A 12136-nucleotide genomic window follows, 5' to 3' on the forward strand; every position below is an offset into this window, starting at 1 on the left:
AGCTTACTGTGGCTGATTAAGAAATCCATGATATCACTTTTCGAATATTGTTTTTTCTGATGTTTTTGGCGTAAGACAGTACCGTGAACCCCGTATAAGAGGAGAAGCTTACACGTGTAAATTCGGTCTATAAAATACTCTAATAGAATCCCATTCTATTTGCGCATTCTGAGCTCGGTTCCTTGAAAAATACATAATAATAAAGTTGTAAACTAAAAATGTTTGTCATAGAATTGCTAGTTGACAAATTTTCGTTGTTTTTTGAAGGGACCGCGATAATTGAGTTTGACGTGCACTCATAGTGTGAGTTTTAATTCCAGCATTCACGGCACGGCGATTATTTTTTTCAGAAAATATTTCACATTCAGTCGAAAAGTTTAATTATATTTTTTCCGCTTTTGTTCTAGATTTGAAAATAACTCCACAGTAGAATTGAACTCGTTACATGGAATTCTTTGCCAGACAAAACAATATTGAAAATAGAATAGCAAATTGATTCTTCGAGCTCAAAGTCCTCGACAGCAGACAATTTTTTTCTCTGTCTTGTTTGCGAATTTTTTACACCGCGTTCCTCTGCAGCCCCACACAAATTGAAATCTCTTCCATCAGTTCTCTGATCACAGAAAAAATTTTCGAAGACTACGCGAAACGTGTTTAGCACCACTCTTTCTTCATCTCTTCAGATGTGATATCTTATCACCTTCTTCTTCAATTTTCCTATCATTTCTACTCTGATTTATCTCAACATGATCGATCACCAAACAGTTGCCGCAAGCCAAAGTCCGCCTGGTACTTTGAACGAAGCCGCTTCTAATTGATTCCTTGTTAGTGATGCCTTCCTACTGTAGCCACCAATGTCATCTTGTTATCAAAGAATTGTAAAGTGGCGGCCTTGATCACACAGTCATCGAAAAGAATGGAGAACGATACATGGAAAATAAAATGAAATATAAAATTGACCATCTGATGACACTGGAAAGAAGAATTGGGGTCGGAGGCAAGACGGAGGACGCCATGTGATTGATTTGAACTTTGTAGTCTTTCACGAATTCGATTTGTTTTCTTCTCATCTTGAAAATGGAAAAAAAAAGAAAAAGAGAAAAAATATGTGTAGGTGGTCATATAATTTTTCGTCTTCTGTAGTAGTTTTATTATTCTTCAGACATCGAAGTTTTGTTGATTTCTAATTAGTATTTGTCCGCATTCTTTCTTTGACTGTTCCATTGATCAACTGATTGCTCCGATTTTCCTTCCTGCAAAGATCGGGCTCATTTGCTCCGTCTGTGCTCTTCCCGCCGCTTCTGTTTGTTCTATTTTTATTGAGAGAGAAAATAGAAACCAGAAAAGGTATTCGTGAAACAAGAAATCACAGGAATCACAATGTTTCTGATGGTTTCGTCTAGTGAATTCCGTATGAATCATTGCAATCAAAATTTGGAAATAGACTGCTATGGTACAGATTCCGTAAATTGCTAATTATAAGGAAAATTAGTTTTGATATCTAAAAAAGTGAACTGATCAGGATTTAAATTTTTTTAGTTGGGGTTCAGAAAAAATTGTGCATTTTTGGAAACACCGGAAGCATTCTAATAGAACGGCGCTCCGAACCGTTAAGTTATTTCAAGCCGTTTTATCTCGGTACTTGTAATAGATATCAAAAAGTATTAAATTGGCGAAATAATTTTGATAGTATAAGAAAAAAAATTGGTTAATTTATTACTTCACAAACTTGGAATTACTGAAGCTTGGAGAATTACAAACATAAGAGTTAATTAACCTCGAAGATACAGTAATCTTATATCCAACAGTTAGAACTTAAGATCATTATTTTTTGACAGTATTCAACAAAGGCTGAGCTCGTTTTTTGAATTTCATGATTCAGTTTCAATTTTTTTTTTTGAACCGATTAGTGTTCTTGATCATAGGTCCCTATTAATATGTAATACTGATTTTTGCTCCTTCCGTTTCTGGAATCCTTCACGTCTGTTTCAATAAACCCTTTGAAAAGGGAGTCTACCTTTCCGCCACTGACTACATAATACGTACCTACCTGTATGATGATGTTTAGAAGGCAAAGTGGTCTTCTTCTCTCATTCTCTCATTCTCTCATTCTCTCTCTCTCTCTCTCTCTCTCTCTCTCTCTCTCTCTCTCGACTATTTTACTTTCGAGACTTGGTATATTTGATCAGCTCAAACATTGCACCGTACCTTTCTCACTCCTCCCTTTTCCCACTCTTTATATTTTTGCATGCCCTTTTTGTCCGCGCTAACTACCAAACCATATACTCCGCACATAAACTACTCAACCCCTAAACGATCAAAGAACTGTTTTCCTTTTTTTCAAAAAGTGTCCTATGAAACATAGGGTTGGGCCAACGGTCGAATAGTCTAGGAGTCAGATTTTTTGCGACACAAAGACGAAATGTTAAACTAATATTGACACTCTGAGAGCAGCTCTCGGTTATTATTTTCTGAAAGACGCCTCTCCGTAACTCAATACGTCAGTATGATCAGCACCCCGCTCTCTACACTCTCCATCTTTCTTCCAGAACCACAGTCTAGTCAAAATGTTGCGAAAATGGAAGAAGAGAGTGAGAGACACTGAAAGAAAAAAATTTGATAAGGATACGATATCAAATTGATATTCTGGAGGCACAAACTAGCGTCACCACCCATTCCTCCATTTGTGTCCCGTCACTCAAACTTCCTTTTGTACGTATCATCCAAATCCTAAACGGATTGGTTATAATGAGAGCGGATCCACCGATCAAACTAGACAGACAATGCCGAAACCTGTAGCGATTATGCGGGAAGATCATTAATCCCTTGATTCTCAACTAGAACAATTAGTTTTTTGTGTTTCTCATTAACATTCATTCTAAATATTTTGAACAGGTTGTCCGTTTATATACAAATCTTAGATATATATTTTTGTCTAAACGAGCCAAACTAGATTAGCTTCAGCAGATTAGCCGTTACGTTGGTGCTTGATCAATTTGAGTTCACATTATTCTATAAAATCTGCAAGAACGCGCCGAGAGATTAATCCTCTTTTGGACTAGATAGGGAATTCAAACTGAAACGTTTTCAATAAAAAACAGAACCTAAAAATTGTTTGTAGGTATGACATTGTATTTTATAGGTTTCCCCTTTCCCATTCATTTAAAATGTCATTATTTAATTTGTTATACATTTTAAACCCCTGCTCTAAAACTGTTCTCTTTGTGACCCATATTCTGCTACATGCATGAAGTGTAGCTTGAAGCGATTTTCTTATCGTCGAAGACTTTTGTCCCTGGACTCTTCCGGATCAATTGACCGATTATTTTTATCAGTTCCTACACGTTGTCGTTTCGAATTCACGATAAGTAGTTGGAAAAAATGTTGCGACTTTTTTGTCCAAATCAATGATTTTAAGGCTAGTTTTCACTGTTTTTCCGATTTCGTTCTGAATACCGATCTTTGGAATTACTCCACTATCAAACAAGTTGTGTACCGATGGTCTTAATGTTTTTGTACACCGACTCTATTATTCTATTTCCCATCCCTGACGTTATTTTACGTTTTTATGGTTCTTTTCTTGTTATTCGATTAGTTTTTAATATCAAATTGGCAAACAGTCTCTTGTTCTAATATTTTTCTAATCACAAATCACGAAATACTTTTTGGAACTCTATTAGTCTGTACCCTAAAAACGTTTTTGCATGTTTTATTGATAAGGCTACCCTTCCTAGTTTGCCTTTTCTCTATCTATCCTTCTCTTGGTTTGCCTGCAAACTCAAGAATAGTCGCAAACTATAAATATTGACATAGTCCAGGCAAAAATCATAAAGAAGTCATAAGAAACATTTTCCTTCGCCGCAGAAAAGGCAACAAAAGCACTGAAACAGACCAACTTGGCCAAACTACAAAAAAACAATTTCTTTGTATTAGAAGAGGACAGAAAATTTTTCGAACCGGAAGTCGAGAAAATATCTTGCACCTGAGGTTTTACGTGAATGTTCTTTAATAACTGTGTGTCTCATTGACCTCCGAGAATAAAGGACAGAAGTGTTTCGAGAAGGAATGTGTGACCGCTTGTGTTCCATCGCCATCATCACAAATCATAGTTCTCGAGTAGATGTTACAGTCTATTCTGAATCATTTAGGCGGATTTATGTAATTTGTTCTAGAAATCAAATTTGGGCCAATACTGAATTCAGGCCTCAAAGTATAGATAGAAAACTGTATAGGTCTTTAAAGAGGTTTTTCAATTTTCATTACTATATAAACTGCAGTGCTGGCCAAAAATGTATGAAAAATGTGTTTTTCAGTTGATTCTGACCATTTTCTGATAGCTCGGCTGTCAAGTTTCCGATCAGTTTGAAAATATTGGAGGTTATAAAACTGACATAGACTAAAACTTTGCATTCATAGAATTTTTTGAAAATTCCTAGTTTTTCGGCTATTTGCCTATTTGGGGTGACACCTGTTTTGTCACATTTTTCGTGAAAAAATAGGCCAAAAAATAATTCTTTCAGAAATCGGCAAATAGTTGAAAAACGAAAATTCTGCAAATGCATAGTTTTGACTCTAGGTCTGTTTTATTACCTCCAATATTGTCAAAGTGATCGGGCATTTGACAGACAAGCTCCAACACGTTTTTCATATGTTTATCGCCGGCACTGTAGATTCTGAGAATCTAGATTGTAAGAATCAATTGTAAAAATTACAATACAACTGCTGGCAATCAGAAATCACGCTATTCATTCAAAAAATATCAACTAGAAAATTTCAGATTTTTCTAAGAACTCAAATTATCAGTGTACATGATTTTATTTTCTTGGAAAGCCCCCATTGCCTAATCCTTGCTCCGAGGTCAGTAGTATCAAAGATCTTTAAAGCTCTCTCTCTCAGCGTTGTCTGCAGTTGAAAATAAACATATTTATATTGAAAACAAGATGATGAAGCGCCGGTCGACCTGAATATTGAATCTGTAATCAAACATCTTTTTTCTCTGTGTGTTGACTCTAACATAAGAGTCAATTTCATCTCCATGTATAAATAACGGAAACATATTTAGAATACTCGGAATACATGATTGCGTTTGAATTGCCTTGCCTAGTTAATTAGGTGACATTGACCACTGGTCCGGAGCAGTTTAGACTAGAGAGTGTAGCCGGGGCGTGACCAAAAGAACAAAAGTATGGCCTCCAACGTCCCACCCACCCCGTAGGATCGGGAGAGAGAGCGACACTAAGACCTCATGGTTAGTGGCGATGGGTGTTCTTTGGTTTTGCAGAGAACATAGTTTTTTTTCTCGGTACGTGTTTTTCACCAAATGTTGGGAACTACTTGGGACAAAGAACAGTTGACAAAAATACTGGTTGAGAAATACTACGAAAGACGGAAAAAGAAGGAGAAGCTGTCATGTTTTTTTCTTTGTATTTTTTTCATTTTCTTGCTCAGCGTTCTTCACAGAAGCACCCCTTCTCAAACTAATCAAAATATGTGGGATTCTAGAGACAACTGAAAACAAAAGCTGTTCTAGTCCACGTAAACAGATTCTAATAACAGTGTCTGTAGACTAAAAGATGATCCTTGTTTTCTAGAAATACGTGAGAGAGTGTGCCGAAACTTTGATGTTTCGTGACAAAGTAGGAATACACACTTTTCCATGTGTCTATTAGAGCCATCCATGCGTGCCATTTTATTCAGAGAACATTCCATATAGATCATGTAAAAATAAGTTAATATGCAACTTCATCCAATTGATCCTCAAACTTTTGATTTTTCAGTTTCCGTGTTCCCAAGAAATGAATTTGTTTTGATGGGCTCCAAAATTTCTGTTTTGTCTAGCCAGTGGCTCTACTAGGAATGTCAATTTCAGATAAAAAGAGAACGCTGACTGCCTCTGTCTCTTTAATTTCTATAATCTATGTTTTTGTGGGAACGGCCATCACCACCACCACCACAACCGCCAATAATAAGCTCATCGGTTTGATTTTATTTTCTCAATTTTTCGTATTTCGTCGCCCAATCTTTCACCAACAATCTGACCTTGTAGCCTCTTCTGGTCTCTGTCCAATCCCGACCGATCCATCCGTTTGCATTTGTAGGTCTAGGAACAAGTTGTAAGGAATGCAAAGTTCAACACTGCGCTATTTACTATGTACATTTGTGTTTTCATCACATTACGTACGTGATGATTTCATTTACCGTCTCGAGAGGTTAACTTGTTTTTGAAGTTTTTTAAAAGTTTGTTGTGGTCCAATTCAATTAAGCAGGAGGTACTAAAAAAGACCTTTTGTTGTTCTGAAAATTCTTTCATGGGCGGAAAAATAAAAAAAAAACAGAAGACCGTCCGTGAAAGCGATCGATAATCGTGAAGATTAATTATCTTCATTCTCGGATCTTTCTTCCCATATCGGGAACCTCTCATCTAGAATCTAGAATCTCAAACCTTCATCTCCAAAAAGAATGTTCTTGATCGGATTTTTCTGCCGACGCACTGCCATTAGTGGCCTCTCGCATTCATCAGCCTGAAATCTAAAATCCACCAAACAATACACAAAATGTTCAAACAAGCTGGGCACACAGTCGCTGGGTCAACAATTCGAGAAAAGAAAATGGGGGTAGTCGAGTTGAGAAAATAGAGCAACAGAGAAATACCAATGAGTCACAAGATTGGATCATCCAATCTGTGCAAATGCTCCGTTCCTGTCTGGTTTTTCGACAATTTTGAAATATGTTTTCAACCATTTTTCGAATGTTTTTTTAATACTTCCTAAACTTAGTTGTTGCAAGAACCAGGAAATTGTTGTCTCTGAGTCACCAATGTTTTCAAAGAGTACAGTGTTAAACATTCTTTTTTTTTCACGGCTGTTTTAGTTTGAGGAAGAAAAACTTTGAAAGACCATCAGTAAGCTTGAAGTCCTTCTTCTCTATTTTTGAGTGGTTCGCGTGGTTTTTATGCTACTATTTTTGAAGCTTGTGAATCTTCATTTTTCAAAGAACCATCCTTTTGTATCTGATTAAATTCACTATGCTGGCTATAATTATATAAAAAACCACGTTTTCAGTTGATTTTGAACGTTTTTATGAGTCTAGAGCTTAGCTGTCAGGCGTCTGATCACTTTGAAACATTTTGAGGGTGTAAAACAGACATAGATTGAAAACTTTGCATTTGCTGAATTTTTTTTAAACTGCTAGTTTTTTAGCTATTTGCCGATTAAAAACATATCTTTCAGGAATTTGCAAATATTTGAGAAACTAGGAGTTTTAAAAAATTCTATGAATGCATAGTTTTTAATCTAGGTCTGTTTTACACCCTTCAAAATTTTTTATGAAATCGAGCACTTGAAAGCCGAGCTCTAGACTCTTGCAATGGCGAAAATCAACTGAAAATTGCGTTTTTCATATATTCATGCACTGTAGATGTCCTTTTCTATGCGTTCATTGAAACAAAAGGTGCTTCAAATAAAATAGATTGAATTGCTTTGAGTGATTAGCAACACCGTGTAGATGATCATGGCGGGCACGTAAAACCTGCAATTTCAAAATACAAAATGATTGTCCTACATTATCCCTATCCTTTTTCACTACAAAAAGGTCAAATCTATATTCCACGCCCATCCATCAATTTTTGTTGATTTTCTATCTTCCTACAAAGTGGATTAAACAGTTCAAGAAGAATCTCAATTAGTCCTGTTCTCCTCCTCCTTCTTCTTCATTTCCCACGCAATTCCTGTTTCTGCGAACGTTGAACACTTGATCTATCACATTTGTTTCGTTTTATCTCTTGTTAATAAACTGACTTCATTGTGGCCTAGAAGAAGCGCTCTTGCTAGAAAATTGAAGATCGTTCGCCGGCATATATCTGTTGAAACCGGATGAAGTCAGTACAGCGCCACTTGTTTCGATAGTTGTCTAGTCACCCATCTCTCCTTTTTTCTCTTTCTCTCTTGATCTTTCCTTTTTCGTCCTCTCCGAAATACCTCCATCGGAATCCTCATCGAAATTCTATCACAGTTCAGTAGCAATACTAAACCAAACCATATGACAAAGTATACATAAATGTTCACAGTATTATTTTTCTCTCTTCGCCGATTTAAACTTTTTTAGTCATAAAACCTCGTAGAAAACTGTTTCATTTTTGGCATAATACGAACATAAAATCGTGTTTCTGATTTCTGCTACCAGAAATACAATCCTGCTTTCCAGATATTTCATTATTTATCCAGCTTTGACTATTATAGAAGTATAAACAAAAAAACTTGCGAGCCAATACTGACACACCTGTTTTTGAGAAATTTGTACAGGTGTGAATTTTTGAGTTTTTCCATTAATTTCTGCAGTGATGTTTTTTACTTTATACTAATCAGAAATGTGTCATTTGCCACCTGTACTCCAGAATTGATTTCTGTGTATTTTCATCAACAAGACCAAAACATTTATCACCTGTATTATTCTCAGCTGCTCTAACTTTCAACTCACACCACTTCTATCCTCTATCTATTTTCAGCGGAAGCTTCAAACTCAAACTCATCGGGTTCAGACGATAAAGGAAAGAAACAGAGAAAATCATCGAAAGGAACAACGGGACCACCGCCAAAGCGGCCAGAAGGTTTGTTCTGTTTTTTTTTCTTCAAATTTTTGCTGTGATCTCATGCTGCCTGAAACTCTATGATCTGAAAACGTATGCTCTAACCACAGAATATATTCACTCCTGGAATATTCTTCATTTTTTATTTTCTATCTTCTTCTCAATATATCCCGCACATGTAGGTCACTTTTCATGCAAACGTAATATTATTTTTCTTCATTCTAATTCCGTGAATTCTCTTTTTAGTATTTTCCGTTTGAGAGCTTCCCTCTCTCATCATCTCTTTGGGTCAGATGAGAGGGTTTCTGGATCCGTTTTCATTCATCTTTTGATTTTGGCCAAAACGGAAGAGGTTTTTCTATCTAGTATGACCTCTATTTTTTCGCGTGCACCATCTTACCAGAAGCCAAAAGCAAAGATCGGCTAGCATGTTTTTTTCAGAAGTGTGTGGAACTGGGAAACAGTTTCTCCGCGAAAAAAGAGAGGAATAAATAGGGCAAAGAAATACGATATGTGTTATTTGTTAACTCCTTATACATCAGCCTACAAATAATGTCGTGATGTTTCACTCACGCAACAAAATGACCCAAACAGATATTTCCGTACATCTCAGAGGTTCTAATAAAATATTTTCTCAAAAAAGAAAAAATACGTGAGTAGAACTCCTCAGAAACATTTTTGTCTGACAACAAAACCCATTAGGGTCCCTTCTTCTTTTTTGCTGTTTTTTTCATCTCCTTCTTTGCATTCTTTGCCCTTCCCCTTGAGTTTCAAAGAACCGAAGCTCCAAGTCCACCTCTATCTTCTCTACTAGGCACAAAGTACGCTTTTACGTATTCCAAATCTTCATATTTCAAAATGGTTCTAAAGACGTCAAAAGTGAAAAGTAAGAACGATCTTTTTTGATCAATTTTAGGTAAAAATTTTTTTTTTGTTCCCTGTTGTCTCATTGCTTCCTTGTTTGGAGGATGCCCCGTTCTCAGAATTTCAGTTTTTTCTCCGCCTCCGTCTACCCAAAATGTTATGTCTTCTGCTTTTTTGATGCATCTTTAATAGTGCATGGCTGTGTTCCCAAGAATTTCAAAACATTTTGAACCCCTTTTCCTGCTCTTTGGATTTTGTTGCACTTTCAGAAGATTAGAGAGTTCGCACGTATGTGATTTCTGAAATATTTCGAGGCATGTGAAAATATATTTTTAGAAGGCCAGGACGCGTTCTTAATGTTTCAGCTGACATACTAGATTTGAAATGTTCATAAGACTCGGACATTTTTTTTCAGTCTTATTACAAAGTATAAGCTGCGCACATGAGATGCTGTGCGCTCTAATTTTCTTAATTCGTTCAAAAACTTAAATGTGAATAGAAAAAGTACAAAACTATAAACTTCCAATAGATACGAACAGCTTACAACTCTTTTGTGCTCAAAAAAAATCGGATTATGGTCGTTATGCCCTAGTAATATTTTGTCTAAGGTCACACTAATTCCAAGAAACCTTTCGGGAAAATGGAATTTGAAATTAGTGAGGCAAAAAGGAGAATTTTGCATTTTAAGTGACATTCTTCCCAACACTTGAAGTGTATCCACCCTTTTTTTCTTGCTGGTCTCTTTTTTGCTCTTCCCACACCACTGACCCCATCCATTCACGAAAGGTTTTTGTCCCTTTCTTTTGCACGTAAACTGAAAAAATTGTCTTGTTCTTTGCGCCACGTATTTGTCCAGAGCAATCTTTTGATATCCTGCGATGACTACTCACGCCGGATCCATATCTTTATTACTATCCTCTTCTGCCAATTTTCTCGCAACGGTTTTAGTGACCTTCAATGATCCGATGGAAAATGAGATTCGGAAGAAGGGGACCTCAAATGCGATTACCTTCTAAGATAAACTGTTTCTTCTCAGCACTTTCATGTTCGGGAGGGCGAAGAGAGATAGATGCCAAAATGAGATTACGGTGACGACTACGTAGTTCACTGCCAACTTCCTATTTTTTGAATCTATCGCTCCCCGTGTTGACTAGAAGAGATCTATTTCATATTTTTAGGTGGGTGTTCAATCCTACTCTGTCAAAACAGCAATTTTCTGTCTACTGAAAATATGTGCAAGTCAGATTTTTTTTTCATTTTTTAAAAACAATAATTTTTGTTTGTCACCCACTCAATTGTTATACTAAATTGCCTCCATTTTTAGCCTTTTGGAAGGGCATTTTTTTCCATTTTTAGAAAGTCGCAACGCGTCTCATATTTCCAGACCAATACACAAACGTTTGTCATTTTTCGATATTTTATTCTCAATTTTTGAAGTGAAGCTCCCACGCAGAAGAGTGTGGTCTTCTTCCGTGGTTTAAAAATTTTGAAGTCATTTTTTCTCTTTTTCCCACTAGTTTTCTCGTTCAAAAATCAGAATAGACACTGTTCACTGGAGCAGAGACGTGTTCTTGTTTTTTGATTTTATTTACTGCTCTGATAATCTCAGACATGGATTTGTATCGAAAGTTCATCCTCTTATTTTTTGATTCTAAGGAAAACGTATTATGCAAATGGTTTGTGCTGCAACGTTTGCACTGGGTTCATTTTGTGTTTTATGTTATGTCCCATGTCCCAAAAAATATAAAGGGCAAGGGAATTCGAAAGGTTTTGTCCAGAGTCGTACTTTTGAGAAAACAAATATTGGTTCAATTTTTGTTTTTTTTTTGCTAGATCATAGTTATTTAAAATAGAGTGGCATGTCAAACCAGCTGGCTGGTGCGCCTTCGGCGCGATTTAACCTAGTTTTCACTGGTTTGTCGCTCGAAGGGTCACGTAAATCTATATTTATTTTTTAAGCTTTTCGAAAGTCTATGGAGGGCCAACAAACACGTGTAGATAGATATAAGGAAGATATGAAATTTTTAATCTCTAAAGACCTGAATTAAAGACAGACCCCATGTGGTCCGAATATGCTTTCAAAAGATGGAAAAAGAAGGACCAACCACGCAACTAATCAAATTTCCGATTCTCTTTTCTAGAAATCTCCAAATATTCTATTTGACGGACGTCATCCACAAACATATAAAAAGAGGGGAGAGCTTGGAATTAATTATATTTCGCTTAGAGTGCATGCTATATATAAATCGAGCGGCACATATCCGATCCCAGGAAAACCTTCAGGAGCATAAGGCTACATTTTGCTCCGCGCCTGGAGCAACTCATTGAGCAACCAAACTAAAACGTCTTGCGATTCTCTCTCTCACTTCTATCTCTTTTCTTGTCTCATCCTTCCCACACTACACCGCGTTGCGTCGAGCGCAGCACCAACGATCATTCCTGCAGTTTTGTGTGCCGAGGGTCCCTCTATTTTCAAAGTTCTTGTGTCTCGGCGAAATGTAACATTTGTCTTTTTCCTCCACTTCTGAGCTCTATCTTCTTTTTTCTCTTGTACTACACTTTGGGAGGTCAAATTGTGTGTAGTTTGTTGTGAGGTACCGCCAAGACGGGACTAGACGGGAAGAAGGGGGAGGTCAAACAATAAGAAAACCCGCGCATACAATATCTAGGCGGTGGACAAACACGGAA

At 36.7% G+C, this 12136-nt stretch overlaps 2 protein-coding genes across 2 annotated transcripts; both read right to left on the reverse strand.

Annotated features, from left to right (window-relative positions):
- Positions 1 to 671: 671 nt before the first annotated feature.
- CBG27890 lies at positions 672 to 1122 on the reverse strand (the record flags this gene model as incomplete). Its single annotated transcript, XM_045240125.1, has 3 exons — positions 672 to 717; positions 770 to 810; positions 961 to 1122. 3 exons carry the CDS (start codon positions 1120 to 1122, stop codon positions 672 to 674), a joined length of 249 nt encoding a protein of 82 aa, XP_045097888.1.
- Positions 1123 to 7908: 6786 nt separating this feature from the next.
- On the reverse strand, positions 7909 to 7994 carry CBG27891 (the record flags this gene model as incomplete). The annotated part of the gene is made up of 2 exons (XM_045240126.1): positions 7909 to 7920; positions 7977 to 7994. The coding sequence occupies 2 exons, from the start codon at positions 7992 to 7994 to the stop codon at positions 7909 to 7911; spliced, it is 30 nt and encodes a 9-aa protein (XP_045097889.1).
- Between the last annotated feature and the right edge of the window lie 4142 nt (positions 7995 to 12136).

Source organism: Caenorhabditis briggsae (assembly GCF_000004555.2).
Source record: "Caenorhabditis briggsae complete genome, chrX, whole genome shotgun sequence".
Classification (NCBI taxonomy): Eukaryota; Metazoa; Nematoda; class Chromadorea; order Rhabditida; family Rhabditidae; genus Caenorhabditis; species Caenorhabditis briggsae.